Raw genomic sequence first — 16,111 nt, forward strand, 5'->3', positions numbered from 1 at the left:
AAAAAAAAAGAGCGGGATAGGACGGAACTAATGGTAATCCGAGTTGCTCCTAAAAATCATGCTCTTTTCCTTAAACCCCTTTGGATCGAGTTTCTATCTTATTTTACATTTTAGGATATCATCATCTTGTATACCTACAAAAAAAAAAATGTGTGTGTAAGGCAAACCAACCTCTTCTTTTTATAAGCAAAAAATAAAAAAAAGTATGCCATAGGTTGGGTTTCATTTAAACTTACCCAGCTTTTCAGCTAGGACCGCTTTTTCCCCACATTTTAAGTATGATCCAATCAAAAGTCATTTGGGAGGGGAGGTTTCAAGAGGTCCGTGGGAATTAACTTGAAACTACGACGTCCCTAAACTATCTCTCTCTCTCTCTCTCTTTCAAGGTGTGGGGTCGCCCGTAACATTTATTACAATGGGGTCCCTCTTTTCTTTATATTTATCAGTTACAGAATTACCATCCCCCCCTTTCAGTTTAGAAAAAAAAAAAGACTGTAGTAGGGTGGATGCCAAGTCAAAATAGAGCTGTGATGTATTTGCTTATTGTTTTTTTAAAAAGTAAATTTTTTTTTTTCAAGGCACGCTCCCAAGAATTATCTGATTCTCAAAAAAAGATCTTATAAAAGTTTAAACAGTATAAAAGAGTCGGGAACTATGTCAGGGTAGCGTCCACTCAACTGCTATCTATATAGAACAGGACAAGGGCTCTTGAGGAGGTACGGGGACACTTTTGTCTCTAGAGCCCCTCATTTGTTTCTTATTATTTATTTATTCAAAATGAGTAAAGTTTACTATTCTCGCATTGACGTCATGTCCCATGTGAAGAAGAAGAAAAAAAAAAACTATCGGAATACTAAATTTTTAGAATAATGGTTTTTTCTTTTTAAAAAAAAATTCCTGTCAAAATAACATGGCCCGTAATATATATTCACATTACCTATAGATGATGCTTTTAAGTGATTCATATCTAGCATATAGAAATCTTTTTTTTTTTTTTTTTTTTTTTTTTCAGAATACAGATCCTTTTTAAAACGGGTTTGTCCCAAGCATTTATTTGCGCGGGGTCTATAATCATGAATTCCAGCTTTTATCATTTTTACACCGGGCAAATGTATGAACATCGTGCGACTTTTTTTAATTAAAATATAATTACGCTTTCCAGAAATACCCTGTCTTCGTTGTACAGAAAGTACTTTTTTTTTATATAGTATGAAAATCAAATCATGTTTAAAAAAAAAATAGGGCCTTACAAAACATGTGCCTTGATAGGTAAAAAGAGTCTATTAAAGGGATGACATTGTGACCCTGTCTTCTCAAAATGTGAAATATCAACAACAACAAAAAAAACTAGAGTTTTTCACGGTCAGTATATATATATAATGGTATTTCCCCCACTGTTTAAAGTCATTTGTTTAAGCTGCTCATACTATAATGCCAATACCTGGACATTTAAGTGTCAAGCGAGATCATTTTTGTTTCATTTCAGACCGATCCGCCAAGCTTTTTTTTTTTCTTAAATAGTGTCAAGTATGGCATTAGATCACAATGGTTGGGTAATTTTATCATTGAATGATACATCATTTAGCTAAAGTGCTTGATGTATCCATCATGTGCCTATTTACTCCAAGATTAAAATCTGCGTACAGATATCCAATTGGTATAGGAGGCTGGTATCTTTTTAGCTCGTTTTCGTCGTTTGATCTTATCTTTACTATACGCTCCCTTCTTAAGCTTTGTGATGGTGTCAATGATATTCTTACAAGCGACCTATTGAAAAGCGTTATATAGAAGGGATTATGTCTGATTCACTTTGTAAGATATATGGCTCCAAAACCACTGACGGCTACCGTCTTGTGGAATTCTATCAATGGGGTTAGCTCGATATCCTTGGCAATAAACTTGACTGGCACATCAACAGACGTTGTTCTTTTTATCATTAGATAAAACCCCGCGGTGCTTGAATCGACATGTTCCAATGTCTTGACAGGCTTCTTCTAAAAAAAAAAAAAAAATTAGCATAAATAATAGTTCGATTGCAAGTAATTCGAAAGTACCTTATCGGTTACTTTCATACGATAGAAGAAGCGTGTTAAGGGAAAAGAAAAGAGGAAGAATAAAGTGTGTGAATCAGCTTTATTTATAGGCTGATAAACAAGAGCTTATGTCAGAATGATTTAACTAAGTGTTTCATCATTTATACTGTTTGGGCCTTTACTCAAAATAGAAACATATGCAAAAAAAACCCCCCAAGCAAACTAAAACTTGGTAGTTATATATCTGCGTTCCAGTAATAGATTGTAATGACAGTGAAGCAGATCTTATAGAAACCAGAAATAGATCATCCTATAGAATTTAGATGCTATGGCATGTCAATCGACGTTTATAGTGATCGAAGCTGATTATTCAGCTTTCTTTAAAACTTCAGTCAAGAGTATTTCAAGGTCGTGATATTGTTAAACACAAATTACTCCATCCGCCTTGTATTTGTACATATCTAGTGTCGGTTAATTTCTACACTTTTTGACAGTAATCTTTGCAAATGCCATCAATTTATACTTTTTTTGACGGTAAACTTCGCATATGCATTTAAACCTACTTGTTCTTTAAGTTGAAGGGAACATTGCATCTAGTTCGATTTCGCCTGGGAGAGAAATTACGCTTCGTCCGTTATCGTGTATATATCTGTTCGGATTTTTTTTTTATGCATTCATCAAATAGATAGCTTCTAAATGTTGATTCTGATTTTGACAACACACGTTCACCATAGCTATATATATTTATAATTTTGGCTGAATTCTTTATATTAGAATGACTATATATACATTTTTTCAAATATTCATTGCTTACAATACGACCACTACATGGGCAATCATTTCCCCTTCTGCTTTTTTCTTAGCGGCTAGGTTTATGGACATCTCACGCAACTTTTGGATGGATATGCCCATATCATTACTGGTAAACTAATATTAAAGTGAGTCTTTTCTTATCATTAAAAGCAACCATACTCAAACGCGCAACACGAAAGATTTTATGCAAAATTAAGCAGTCGCACATCCAAAAAGGAAGATGTAATGTTCAAGACTGGTGGTTTATTTCAAGAAATCGAGAAAAAAAGTACAAATAAATGAGAAAACATAACAAATAAATGAGAAAAGAACAAAGAATAACTGAGAAAAACGAGTCTCTTAGGGACAGTCAGGGTGTGCGTAGTCGTAAAAAAATGCTTATCCATGTTGTACTTTTATTCCCTTCCTATCTAAAACTAAAAAAAAAAAAGAGTCAATTACTACGAAAAAGCCTAATTTATCCCACTGTTCTCTAAACACTATTATTGTCATGCTTCAGTACATCCGCTAATATAAAAAAAATTGGGCACAGGAAGAATGCATCACCCGCCGTGACTATTTTTTTTAATTGTAGAACCGTAAAAACCTGCCCACCCACCAAAAAAAAAAAAAAAACATTATCACCCTTGTTTCCCTCTAGGTCTATCACACTATGCTCTACCGATTGATAACTTTAGCTAGTCGCCCCGCTACGCGCAAGCTCTTTAAAAATACACATTTACGTCCAATCGCAGCTACGCCTTCGATTTTATACCGCAGCAACTTTGTTCCCATCAACTCTTTTCATAGTTCAGTTCAATGGTCTGCGTCTTCTCATGACTGGAACGATCAAAAACCAGTGACACACCCACTCATTGAGAAAATTCAACAACATCCTCACATTATGGAACAATTGATTGATTTTACCGGCTTATTGCAATCAAAGGGTGTCGATGTATCTGGACAAAGACCCAGTTTCGTACAGGTATGAAAAAACGCTACAACACAAAAAAATGATAGGAGGAAGGAGGGTGGGACGATTGACGTTTGTTCAATAGATTATGAAGGTCATGAATGATCCCGAAGTGAAGGAAAAGGTTCAGAAATTAGCCCTTGACATGCAAACAGCTGGTATTCAATTAGACATGAATACAATTCAAGAATTACAATCGAGCTTTGCAGCTTTATCGAATACACCTGTTCAAGAAGATATCATCAATGAAAAAAAGCCAGTGGTAGAAGAAGAAGAACGTGGTAGAAAGAGAGGCATGTTTAGTAAATTAAAGGGAGCTTTCAAGAAATAAAAAGGACTATAGACATTTATTTATTTATTTATTTTTTAATGCTTGGAATCATCAATGGGTGGTGGAGGTGCAGCAAATAAGGATCTTACTGCTGCTTTGAGTGGCGTGACTTTATGCTGTTGAGCTGGTTGAGCTGATGGAACGGGTTGTGCTGATGGAATGGGTTGTGCAGGTTGTGTGGGTTGAGATGGTTGGGGTGCAGGTGCTTGAGATGTAGGTAATTGTGTAGGCAATTGACCGTTATAGGATTTGAATAAAGCAGATACCAAGTCGGCAGGGCTTTGATAACTACTCTGTGATGCTTGTTGTTGTGGCATGGGAGCTTGTTGTTGTGGCATAGGAGCTTGTTGTTGTGGCATAGGAGCTTGTTGTTGTGGCACACGGGCTTGATATTGTACTTGCGTACGTGTTTCCACTGGAGCGGTGTATTCTTCCAAGTCAGCATAACTTTGTTGCTGACGAGGTGGTAACTGGGATCCTTCATAAGCTGCTAAGGCGGAATCAAAGTCTGAGGGTAAATCTCTTGGTGGTCTAGGTTGACGACGTTGGAATTTCATGGGTCTGCCCATATCAACTGGCTCAATACCACCATTCTTTCTCCTAAAATGAAGAATACATCAGCATACTATATAATTTTTATACTGTTTAAATAGGTTAACTCTATTACATTTTCTTTTCTCTGTTTCTCTTCTTTTTAAACTGCATTTCCTTTTCATCATCAGAAAATTCCATCTCTTCCTCACCGACTTCCTCATCATATACATTACTGGCATCCGTACCCTTGATTTTCCTCAATGCTTCTGTTTCGACAATCTGGGTCTTTTGGTAGGTTGGAACATAATAAACGGAAGCACCAATTTTACCGAATTCTTCATTAATTTCCTTTGCATCGTTAAAGCGGACAGAGTAATAAGGTCTAGCAACGGGACCGAATGTTTCGAACACTTCACCCATCAATTCTCTATTTTCGTACACTAAAAGTGATCCTTGATCCAAAGTACTGTATTCACTTCCCGGTCTACAATGAATCACAATGACATTATCAATCATTTGAAAAATAGTGCCGGCCAAAATAATTTCAGTTTGTGGTGTTAATTCAAACGTGGGTTTTTCTACAACAATATCTACAATTTCATGTGCAGTCTTGACAATGCCGTCAGGGAATACTTCATCGTCGTCGTCTAATAATTCGGTTTTATCCCCCTTTGTGTCTTCTTCGTCGTCGTCGTCCTCTTCCTCTTCAGAGCTATCACTACTTTCTTCATCCGAAGATAATTCCAAGTCACTACTCTCGTACCCTTCTTCCTTGACAGCTTTTCCAGAAAGCGCTGCATCAAGGGCGTCTGAATCTACTTGCATTGGCTTTTTTTTTTTTTTTTTTTATTTAAATGGTTAGTTGAGGAAATATCATGGCAAACGTTTTTTTTTTTTCTGGAGTCTACCTCTGGCTCATTGTTGGACACTTTTTCTTTTTTCACTTCAGCTACTACCTGAGCAGGAACGGGTATATCTTGCTGAGCAAAAGTGCTTGCAAACTCGAGATCGTTAGGAATACTCATGCTTTTTTTTATAAAAAAAACTAAAAGCAAAAAAAAAAAAAAAAAAAAACTTTTGTACAAACAATTACTTTTTTAGCATGCCACAAAGGTAAAACAAGTCACTATTTTATTCTACGCTTTTCATGCATTTAAGTTTTTGTGTTGCCAAAGGAGCGATGACAGCTACTACTTATCTAGCCTTCAGGGGGGGGGGGCAACATGTTTATTTTTTTTTCTCGTTGTAAATGACTCGGAAAGGAGTAATCCATATTGTGTTTTCTTAACAAGAGTTTATTCACTTGTTGAGATAGCCGGATGTCAATTGTTTAAAATCAGTAAATAAGCATTCCGGCTTCAGCTTATCATAAGACTGTCTTCCCATATTTTATTTGCAAAGATGATGGTAATCTTTTGTTGGTCAATAGTGTTCGAAATTTTCGATCTTGCGAGCCACTTTTTTTTGGATTCGAGCGAGCATTGATCGAAGCTCGCTCGGTTATAAAATGTGAAGTAGTCACTTTAAGGCTGCAAAAAGACGGGTAATGACATTTTCTCTTAACAACACTCTTAGCATCATTATTTTCTGATTTTATTGGTTCAGACTTACAATCAAATGTAGACTAACCAACGTTGTGATGTTTTAAGATATGTAAATTATAGATAAAAAAAGAATTAAAGAAATGATTCTCGGTTAATCATTTGATTAACTTATGGAGAGAAGATCATCGCAAAAGGGAGGACGCCGCTTTTTTATAATGACACATCTTGGTGATTAAATCAGGTAAGGAATTGGTAGTGGCTTCTTAAACATGGCTATTAGAATGACATGATCTTAAGCCAATCACTATTTTAACATATTTCGTCACTCCCACCGTATCCATGTACACCTTCTTTCGATACCCCTTTGCGTTCCACTACAGAACAATTGGGTTTACCCAGACAGTGCCTAGACACGCCCTATATTATTTTGGCCTCCGGCCAGTTGCGCAGTACAGCAGTCACATATTTTTTAGTTGAAAATAGAGGGCGTAGTCTTTTTTTTTAATTCTTCTCTTTTCTTTGCTTCATTAATTAATTACCCTTCCGTTTGCGAATGCCAGTACCGAAAGCAGTATCGAAAGCCAGTTGCGAGCCAGTGTTAGCGAGTGCCATGCCAAAAGCCTAAACCTGTGTCGAAGCGAGTGTCTGTAAGTACCCAAACGAGTGTTGAAAGCGACTGCGCCCTCCATGGGGCCTTCATCCGTGTTAGAGCCAGTACAGCATAAGTATCGACGCCAGTGCAGAAACCCTTCAAGTGGTAGACGCCAGTGCCCAAAGCAGTGTTAAGAGCGAGTGCAACCATGCCAGTGCCTAAACCTGTGTCGAAGCGAGTGTCCATGTCAGTGCCCACACTCCAGTGTTGAAGGAAGTGCATCGCGCCCTACTTTAAGTCAGGGTCTCAACCAGTGTCGAAGCGAATACAGCACGAGTATCGACGCCAGTGCAGATACCCCTCCAGTGGTAGACGCCAGTGCCCAAAGCAGTGTTGAAAGCAAAGTTGCAAGCCAATGCGAAACCGAGTTGCCATGCCAGTGCTCTAAATCTGTGTCGAAGCGAGTGTCTGTAAGTATCTAAAGAGAGTGTTGAAAATGACTGCGCCCTCCATGGGACCTTCATCCGTGTTAGTGCGAGTACAGCACAAGTATCGACGCCAGTGCAGAAACCCTTTAAGTGGTAGACGCCAGTGCCCAAAGCAGCGTTAAGAGCGAGTGCAACCATGCCAGTGCCTAAACCTGTGTCGAAGCAAGTGTCCATGTCAGTGCCCAGACTCCAGTGTTGAAGGAAGTGCATCGCACCCGATTTTAAGACAGGGTCTCAACCAGTGTCGAAGTGAATACAGCACGAGTGTCGACGTGAGCGCAAACGCTACGTGTTGGGAAAAGTTCAAGCCTGTGTTGAAGTTACTTGGTGTTTTGATGATGTCTATGTACGCATTGTGTTAATATCTCTACTACATACCACGAATCATTCATAATATTCGTTGGTGTCTACTTATTCTTAATGTCTAAACAATATAACACATATCATTTATAAATAAAGATACCAAATCAAACAAATATCAAAGTCATTTATATAGTAAATAAAGGATTATCTTACATGTGATTGGAGTTATTGTCTTATTCACGATGTCGAGTTGGGCAATGCTTGAGTAACGGGCGGAAGCTCTACATTCTTTGAAAGGTATACAAAGGAAACATAAACGTGAACTTCTTTTAATTAAAGATTTGTAATATAATAATTGTTTCAAAAGTTATTGGATTGATATAAATTTGGTGAGGGATACATGATATCCCTCAATCTTTTTCGCGCCTCGTTTGAAACTACAAATCGTGATTTGGACTTTAAGGAAATAGATTGGTTGTGTAGCATTTTGTTTCACGTAAAGTGTGGTCAAGTCACGCAATGAAGTCTTATAAGGTGGTCCGTTTTTATGATGGTAAATTACAGCTGTATAAATGATATGGGGTAGGGCATCTTGTGCATTCCGTATTATTTACTAAACCGTGACCCACAAGGACGGTATCATCTGTTACATATGTCTGGATCTTTTTTTGCGTATATGAGAATGTTGTATCGAAACCTAACACGTCCTGTTAAAATGACGGACAAGGATTTGCCTTCAACTATCTATTGGTAGATAACTGTGAGTACCTTCTGCTATTTAGTCAAAGGCAGATCTTATACTCGTTAATCATATTTAATTGACCAAAAGGTTTTATGCAGGAAACACAAAAATAAAAAGTGGCGTATACAGATATTTATTTATAGGTTGGAAGTGTTGTGCTATTCCGTCCTTGTCAATTGTGATTATTCAATCATTATCCGATCCTCATCGCCGTAGATATTTGCTACCAAGAACTGATCTTCAAATCGAAATTCGGGGATCTTCTGTCCAAGTTTTGAACAAGCGAAAGCTTCGAATATGGACTCATCTTTATCAAACTTTAGAACTACATCAAAATGAAGTCGAGATCCAGGAGCTGCAGTGATTGGGTCATCTATATCGCGTTTAATATAAAGCTCGAATTGGTGGATCTTGTAAAAGCCTGAACAATCATGTTTGCTTCCGTTTTCAATTGAGGTAGGATCATCAGAAGAGTAAATTGCTTTAATGTACAAAAGTTATATGAGGATTCAATATAGTATTATGTGTGATATAGACTTACTGGCATAGACGATACATTCTTCCTCGGCATAAAATCTCTTCACAATTCCATGCATTTGATTGTGTTCCGTAATCTTATCACCTCTACTGATAAGACGTGTTACATCTTCAGGGTTTCTTAAAGAATTACTATCTTTTGAAGATGAATTATAGGATGACTGATAGTAAAGCTTTACTGGTTTATCCAAATCACTGTATGCATTTGCTGCTTCTTCATTGTATATATCATTCTTCACGTTTTTCCCTCCCTTTAGCTTCATTTCCGATATGTTCTTCTCTATGTCAATTTCAAACTTTTGACGTTTGTAACCACAAACCTGAATAGCATAAGACCTTCTAGAAACCCGCTCTGTAAAGGTCTCGGGGTAGTTACCATAGTACGCTGCACCTAATAAGGCTTCTTTACCGCTGGCATCAGACAAACATATACGGCTTCTTGGGATACTCAGAGCCTCGGACAATGTTTTTATAACAATCCTTTCAAGAAAATCACTCGTTTCTTTCTTTGCCTCTACTGAAAAGCCGGATAAAAAGATATTATCGATGTCATAAAGACGAAACATATTACGTTGCATTCCGTTACACTTAATTGCTGAAGTCAAATCTCGTATAGCAGGCCAAAAAACATATTCCAAAAATTCGTATTTTGTAATAGATACTTGGCAGCCTGGCGATTGAGTCACCGAGATAGTTTGTGCTTCATTACTGTCATGATCTAGTTTGTTCTATAGTAACGTCAATAACCGATATAATATTGGCGCTCATGTAATTACAGACTTTTAGATATTCGAGAAAGTTGCGTCTAAGCTCCAAAATATAAGCTGGGTCAGTCGTATCATGGGTTTTCTGATCTTTACAACATACAGTATTAGATATAAACAAGCTCAGATTTGTAACAAGTCTAGCAACAAAATCAAACCCAAATGTAGCGGATCTCATGCTCCGGACATTTCTAAACCTATCTGAAGTCCCTTCCCCAGATCGATTAGCATCGCTGTCTTTTGGTGTGTCATTACCGGCAATCTGGGTTGATACGTGTAATGACAAATGACAGGTATCGTGATAAAGACTTATTTGAAGAAAACAGTTACCTTGCGCCTTTTTTCCAGGGAATTTGTTCTTTTCAAAATATATAGCTGCTGCATCCTCACGGCGAATCAGCAATAGTCGTTTAGAGGAATCACCTTTTTTAATGATGCCGGCAAGTTGAGCAATTTCACGCATTTCGGACTTGTTGCGAAAGAATTGATAACAATTTTCCATAGTGATAACATATCTGTACTTGTCTTTATTTGAATGTTCCGGATTTGTCTTCATAATTGAGTTGTGCACATGCTCCATCACGTGTTTGAGTAAGTCAACTAGATATGCTTTGAAGTTCCCTTTCATAGCAGACATAAGCTTACTTAACGTAACAAACGACCCTGGCTCACGGACACCAGTCTCTTTAACTTGGGCTCCCCAAAAAGTTTTCCCATCCAATGTTTCTTTTGCTGTAGGGATAGTAGGGTTATGCCGATCTAAACCAGGCCTATTTGCACACGTTAAATATGCCCCATAAGTTATACTCCAATTAATTACCAATCTTCAATATCTGTCATGTTATCGTCTCTATTTCTCAAATCTCTATAGGAACACGCGATCCCGTCGTATCCGATATCTACAAATAGAACAACAATGTAAGTCACTCGTAAAATCACGCCGATATTATTTGTTACCTAAACAAACAAGAGCATTGTATTTCGATGTGGCAGCATTTTCGTATTTATAAAGTACAATATCAGTTTGGGTCTCATGTCTACTGCTATCAATACCATAAATCAAGGCACCCCGCATTGCTGCTGTATCACCTCGATCATCCGTAATTAAACTCCCGATGTGTAATGGGTGCCCGAAAGGAAGCTCGTTTAGAATACGTTTGCGCAAGTATGGTGATCCGCCAAAGCCTCCTACTAGATTGGTATGCGTAATATTTCCATTAGCTTTCTTTATTTGCCTCTTCAAAAAGTCAATTGTATTATCGACAACTTCATCAAAAACCTTTTCTCGCATGAATTTGTAAGAAAGTCGAATTTCAAAATGATACTTATCACGTTCGACTGTTACACCTTCTTCCGTAATTATTTTATCACCAGGGCCTTTTTGCAACCTCAGTTTTTTTAATATTCGACCTAGTTCAATTATAAAAACCGTATCTAAAGGCATAATCAGAACAAGGATAAAGACGCATACAAAACTTTCGAATTGTCAAAGTTACCACCGCCAAAATTGTCAAGACCGATATACTGTGCGTCATTCCCATTAGCAAAGTCACAAACACCGCAATATAGCTCATCATCGTCGCTTGCTTCAGGATCATAGTTTTTTAAAAATTCACGACAGCAATCAGGAATAAAGTCTCTGCTCGCTGATCCAAAATATGTCTACAATTTGGGATTGTCAAAAGCGGATTTTTTTCTTTCTTTTTTTGTAATCACCTTATTCATGAGAAATTGGTCTGTTAGAGGTGTTATTAATGACTCAAGTTCTTTTATTTTTGACTCGTTATCCTCCCAAGATTTTTTGTCTGCCCCAAAGCAGATATCCAACAGGACCTCCTTCATTTTTAGATCCAGATACGCGGATCCACATTTCTTTTGAATTCCTGAGGTAATTTGACATCTACGAAGACTGTCCTCACCATCTTGGCCTCTCTGCTTGAACACTTCAAAGATAGCAATGCTAACCGTTCCTCCACCAGCATCACAAATCATATACTTCCCGCCCTCAAACGTAATCACACCTTCGGTATCCTCAGTACTTAAAATTTTGGGTAATAGTTTTCGATGACAATTGTTGAGTGCAGCTGAAGACTCGCTGATGATTTTCAAACGGTTTACATTATCGTATTTGGAAATCAGCCCCGCTTCAATAGCGATCAAACGCATAAGCGATTTTTGAACGTCATTCCACTGTGTTGGGACAGTGATAAGAAAACGAATATCTTCTTTGTCAACTTTTAAACCCTTTACCATATTTGCATTTTCCATAGCTCTAGCTGTATGATCAAAAAGCTCCCTAAAATAATCAATTGTAGCTCTTAGACATAAGAGTTCGAGCTGGCTAGTATTTCCAGTACGACGGAAAGCTCCTTTTTGTGCAATGGACGAAGGGAGTTGTGATTTAAACTTTTCAAAGACTCGATGGCCATCCTTTACTTGACCAGATTGTATAAAGTTAAAGGCACTCATTCCCCAATGTAAAAGATGGAAGTTCCGATCACACACAATGATAGATGGTGTTTTAGATTGTAAATAGTTTTGCTTTGGCCTAAAGGTTTAAATATTTATATGAAGGTTAAAGGACTTTGTTTTATCAACTTACCAATCATTAACATGAATAATGCTTGGGTAGATTCTTTCCCTCGACTCTTTTGGAGACATTCTGCCAGTAACAGCGTAACACGACCCTGAAGTTGTGGTGCCGAAATCTATGCATGTCGCATTCATAGATAAATCGTACTGCTGTTGAATATTGTTTATTTATTACCTATGCTAACGATGTAGCCATAATCACTATACTTGAACGCCATATCTTAACACAGGAAAGGGCGCAAAAAAAATATTCCAAACCATGTTCGTGTTTGTGCGATCCACTTTATGAAACCTTAAAAAAAAAGGGACCCTTTTTTCTCATTTGACATTGATGAAACTAACTTAAGCAACCTTCGTGTGGAATTAAGAGTAGAACATTCTTGAAAAGCTTCTGAATAATGTAGTTTTCTTTTTTTTTTTTTTTTTTTTTTTTTTTTTTTTTTCAAAAATCCTGCCTTTCTATGCTTGAAGTTACAGTTTGACGTTTAGCAAATAAATATTTTTGACATAAAGGGTAAATCCTGTCATTATGGTTCATTTTGTTATAATTATACAGTGTTTAGTGTTCGCTTTTCGATCTTGCGCGCCACTTTTTTTTTTTTTTGGATTCGAGCGAGCTTTAGATCGAGCATTGATCGAAGCTCGCTCGGTTATAAAATGTGAAGTAGTCACTTTAAGGCTGCAAAAAGACGGGTAATGACATTTTCTCTCAAGAATACTCCTAACAATACTCTTAACATCATTATTTTCTGATTTTATTGGTTCAGACTTACAATCAAATGTAGACTAACCAACGTTGTGATGTTTTAAGATATGTAAATAATGGATAAAAACAGAATTAAAGAAATGATTCTCGGTTAATCATTTGATTAACTTATGGAGAGAAGATCATCGCAAAAGGGAGGACGCCGCTTTTTTATAATGACACATCTTGGTGATTAAATCAGGTAAAGAATAGGTAGTGGCTTCTTAAACATGGCTATTAGAATGACATGATCTTAAGCCAATCACTATTTTATCATATTTCGTCACTCCCACCGTATCCATGTACACCTTCTTTCGATACCCCTTTGCGTTCCACTATAGAACAATTGGCTTTACCCAGACAGTACCTAGATACGTCCTATATTATTTTGGCCTCCGACCAGTTGCGCAGTACAGCAGTCACATATTTTTTTGTTGAAAAAGAGGGCGTAGTCTTTTTTTTTTTTATCCTTCTCTTTTCTTTGCTTCATTAATTACCCTTCCGTTTGCGAATGCCAGTACCGAAAGCAGTATCGAAAGCCAGTTGCGAGCCAGTGTTAGCGAGTGCCATGCCAAAAGCCTAAAACTGTGTCGAAGCGAGTGTCTGTAAGTACCCAAACGAGTGTTGAAAGCGACTGCGCCCTCCATGGGGCCTTCATCCGTGTTAGAGCCAGTACAGCATAAGTATCGACGCCAGTGCAGAAACCCTTCAAGTGGTAGACGCCAGTGCCCAAAGCAGTGTTAAGAGCGAGTGCAACCATGCCAGTGCCTAAACCTGTGTCGAAGCGAGTGTCCATGTCAGTGCCCACACTCCAGTTTTGAAGGAAGTGCATCGCGCCCTACTTTAAGTCAGGGTCTCAACCAGTGTCGAAGCGAATACAGCACGAGTATCGACGCCAGTGCAGATACCCCTCCAGTGGTAGACGCCAGTGCCCAAAGCAGTGTTGAAAGCAAAGTTGCAAGCCAATGCGAAACCGAGTTGCCATGCCAGTGCTCTAAATCTGTGTCGAAGCGAGTGTCTGTAAGTATCTAAAGAGAGTGTTGAAAATGACCGCGCCCTCCATGGGGCCTTCATCCGTGTTAGTGCGAGTACAGCACAAGTATCGACGCCAGTGCAGAAACCCTTCAAGTGGTAGACGCCAGTGCCCAAAGCAGTGTTCAGAGCGAGTGCGACCATGCCAGTGCCTAAACCTGTGTCGAAGCGAGTGTCCATGTCAGTGCCCAGACTCTAGTGTTGAAGGAAGTGCATCGCACCCGATTTTTAGACAGGGTCTCAACCAGTGTCGAAGTGAATACAGCACGAGTGTCGACGTGAGTGCAAACGCTACGTGTTGGGAAAAGTTCAAGCCTGTGTTGAAGTTACTTGGTGTTTTGATGATGTCTATGTACGCATTATGTTAATATCTCTACTACATACCACGAATCATTCATAATATTCGTTGGTGTCTAGTTATTCTTAATGTCTAAACAATATAACACATATCATTTATAAATAAATATACCAAATCAAACAAATATCAAAGTCCTTTATATAGTAAATAAAGGATTATCTTACATGTGATTGAAGTTATTGTCTTATTCACGATGTCGAGTTAAGCAATACTTGACTAACGGGCAGAAGCTCTACATTCTTTGAAAGGTATACAAAGGAAACATAAACGTAAACTTCTTTTAATTAAAGATTTGTAATATAATAATTGTTTCAAAAGTTATTGGATTGATATAAATTTGGTGAGGGATACATGATATCCCTCAATCTTTTTCGCGCCTCGTTTGAAACTACAAATCGTGATTTGGACTTTAAGGAAATAGATTGATTGTGTAGCATTTTGTTTCACGTAAAGTGTGGTCAAGTCACGCAATGAAGTCTTATAAGGTGGTCCGTTTTTATGATGGTAAATTACAGCTGTATAAATGATATCGGGTAGGGCATCTTGTGCATTTCGTATTATTTACTAAACCGTGACCCACAAGGACGGTATCATCTGTTACATATGTCTGGATCTTTTTTTGCGTATATGAGAATGTTGTATCGAAACCTAACACGTCCTGTTAAAATGACGAACAAGGATTTGCCTTCAACTATCTATTGGTAGATAATTGTGTACCTATCTGCTATCTAGTCAAAGGCAGATCTTATACTCGTTAGTCATATTTAATTGACCAAAAGGTTTTATGCAGGAAGCACACACAAAAAAAGTGGCGTATACAGATATTTATTTATAGGTCGGAAGTGTTGTGCTATTCCGTCCTTGTCAATTGTGATTATTCAATCATTATCCGATCCTCATCGCCGTAGATATTTGCTACCAAGAACTCATCTTCAAATCGAAATTCGGGGATCTTCTGTCCAAGTTTTGAACAAGCGAAAGCTTCGAATATGGACTCATCTTTATCAAACTTTAGAACTACATCAAAATGAAGTCGAGATCCAGGAGCTGCAGTGGTTGGGTCATCTATATCGCGTTTAATATAAAGCTCGAATTGGTGGATCTTGTAAAAGCCTGAACAATCATGTTTGCTTCCGTTTTCAATTGAGGTAGGATCATCAGAAGAGTAAATTGCTTTAATGTACAAAAGTTAATATGAGGATTCAATATGGTATTATGTGTGATATAGACTTACAGGCATAAACGATGCATTCTTCCTCGGCATAAAATCTCTTTAAAATTCCATGAATTTGATTGTGTTCCGTAATCTTATCACCTCTACTGATAAGACGTGTTACATCTTCAGGGTTTCTTAAAGAATTACTATCTTTTAAAGATGAATTATAGGATGACTGATAGTAAAGCTTTACTGGTTTATCCACATCACTGTATGCATTTGCTGCTTTTTTTTATATATATATTACTCTTCACGTTTTTCCCTCCCCTTAGCTTCATTTCCGATATGTTCTTCTCTATGCCAATTTCAAACTTTTGACGTTTGTAACCACAAACCTGAATAGCATAAGACCTTCTAGAAACCCGCTCTGTAAAGGTCTCGGGGTAGTTACCATAGTACGCTGCACCTAATAAGGCTTCTTTACAGCTGGCATCAGACAAACATATACGGCTTCTTGGGATACTTAGAGCCTCTGACAATGTTTTTATAACAATCCTTTCAAGAAAATCACTTGTTTCTTTCTTTGCCTCTACTG

At 37.7% G+C, this 16,111-nt stretch overlaps 5 protein-coding genes across 5 annotated transcripts; 1 reads left to right on the top strand and 4 right to left on the bottom strand.

Moving 5' to 3' along the window:
- The first annotated feature begins 3,441 nt into the window (after nt 1-3,441).
- On the top strand, nt 3,442-4,156 carry EV154DRAFT_521268 (uncharacterized protein). Its single transcript, XM_051602894.1, has 2 exons — nt 3,442-3,810; nt 3,884-4,156. Exons 1-2 carry the CDS (start codon nt 3,499-3,501, stop codon nt 4,127-4,129), a joined length of 558 nt encoding a protein of 185 aa, XP_051453794.1. The 5' UTR covers nt 3,442-3,498; the 3' UTR covers nt 4,130-4,156.
- EV154DRAFT_521269 (Gar1/Naf1 RNA binding region-domain-containing protein) lies at nt 4,112-5,697 on the bottom strand. Its single transcript, XM_051602895.1, has 3 exons — nt 5,572-5,697; nt 4,797-5,491; nt 4,112-4,729 (listed from the first exon to the last, which is right to left on the bottom strand). Exons 1-3 carry the CDS (start codon nt 5,686-5,688, stop codon nt 4,165-4,167), a joined length of 1,377 nt encoding a protein of 458 aa, XP_051453795.1. The 5' UTR covers nt 5,689-5,697; the 3' UTR covers nt 4,112-4,164.
- Nucleotides 5,698-6,725: 1,028 nt separating this feature from the next.
- EV154DRAFT_554668 (uncharacterized protein) lies at nt 6,726-8,076 on the bottom strand (the record flags this gene model as incomplete). The annotated part of the gene is made up of 5 exons (XM_051605211.1): nt 6,726-7,087; nt 7,111-7,474; nt 7,503-7,629; nt 7,804-7,916; nt 7,991-8,076. The coding sequence occupies 5 exons, from the start codon at nt 8,074-8,076 to the stop codon at nt 6,806-6,808; spliced, it is 972 nt and encodes a 323-aa protein (XP_051453796.1). The 3' UTR covers nt 6,726-6,805.
- Nucleotides 8,077-8,634: 558 nt separating this feature from the next.
- Nucleotides 8,635-9,963, bottom strand: EV154DRAFT_521279 (uncharacterized protein). The gene is made up of 2 exons (XM_051602896.1): nt 9,650-9,963; nt 8,635-9,597 (listed from the first exon to the last, which is right to left on the bottom strand). Exons 1-2 carry the CDS (start codon nt 9,809-9,811, stop codon nt 8,842-8,844), a joined length of 918 nt encoding a protein of 305 aa, XP_051453797.1. The 5' UTR covers nt 9,812-9,963; the 3' UTR covers nt 8,635-8,841.
- Nucleotides 9,964-10,359: 396 nt separating this feature from the next.
- On the bottom strand, nt 10,360-12,439 carry EV154DRAFT_17814 (uncharacterized protein). The gene is made up of 5 exons (XM_051594224.1): nt 12,236-12,439; nt 11,350-12,181; nt 11,130-11,295; nt 10,591-11,067; nt 10,360-10,532 (listed from the first exon to the last, which is right to left on the bottom strand). Exons 1-5 carry the CDS (start codon nt 12,358-12,360, stop codon nt 10,450-10,452), a joined length of 1,683 nt encoding a protein of 560 aa, XP_051453798.1. The 5' UTR covers nt 12,361-12,439; the 3' UTR covers nt 10,360-10,449.
- Between the last annotated feature and the right edge of the window lie 3,672 nt (nt 12,440-16,111).

Source organism: Mucor mucedo (genome assembly GCF_025094135.1).
Source record: "Mucor mucedo strain NRRL 3635 chromosome Unknown EV154scaffold_108, whole genome shotgun sequence".
Taxonomy (NCBI): domain Eukaryota; kingdom Fungi; phylum Mucoromycota; class Mucoromycetes; order Mucorales; family Mucoraceae; genus Mucor; species Mucor mucedo.

Excerpts from the sequence above, each read along its gene's own strand:
- EV154DRAFT_521269 (XM_051602895.1), bottom strand. The coding sequence starts at position 5,688 with ATGAGTATTCCTAACGATCTCGAGTTTGCAAGCACTTTTGCTCAGCAA. Across the intron at positions 5,492-5,571 it reads TGTCCAACAATGAGCCAGAG|CCAATGCAAGTAGATTCAGA; the intron begins GTAGACTCCAGA and ends AAAAAAAAAAAG. Across the intron at positions 4,730-4,796 it reads AGAAACAGAGAAAAGAAAAT|GAGAAAGAATGGTGGTATTG; the intron begins GTAATAGAGTTA and ends TCTTCATTTTAG.
- EV154DRAFT_17814 (XM_051594224.1), bottom strand. The coding sequence starts at position 12,360 with ATGAATGCGACATGCATAGATTTCGGCACCACAACTTCAGGGTCGTGT. Across the intron at positions 12,182-12,235 it reads ATTATTCATGTTAATGATTG|GCCAAAGCAAAACTATTTAC; the intron begins GTAAGTTGATAA and ends TTAAACCTTTAG. Across the intron at positions 10,533-10,590 it reads CAATGCTCTTGTTTGTTTAG|ATATCGGATACGACGGGATC; the intron begins GTAACAAATAAT and ends TTCTATTTGTAG.
- EV154DRAFT_521279 (XM_051602896.1), bottom strand. The coding sequence starts at position 9,811 with ATGAGATCCGCTACATTTGGGTTTGATTTTGTTGCTAGACTTGTTACA. Across the intron at positions 9,598-9,649 it reads ACTTTCTCGAATATCTAAAA|AACAAACTAGATCATGACAG; the intron begins GTCTGTAATTAC and ends ACGTTACTATAG.
- EV154DRAFT_521268 (XM_051602894.1), top strand. The coding sequence starts at position 3,499 with ATGCTCTACCGATTGATAACTTTAGCTAGTCGCCCCGCTACGCGCAAG. Across the intron at positions 3,811-3,883 it reads AAAGACCCAGTTTCGTACAG|ATTATGAAGGTCATGAATGA; the intron begins GTATGAAAAAAC and ends TTTGTTCAATAG.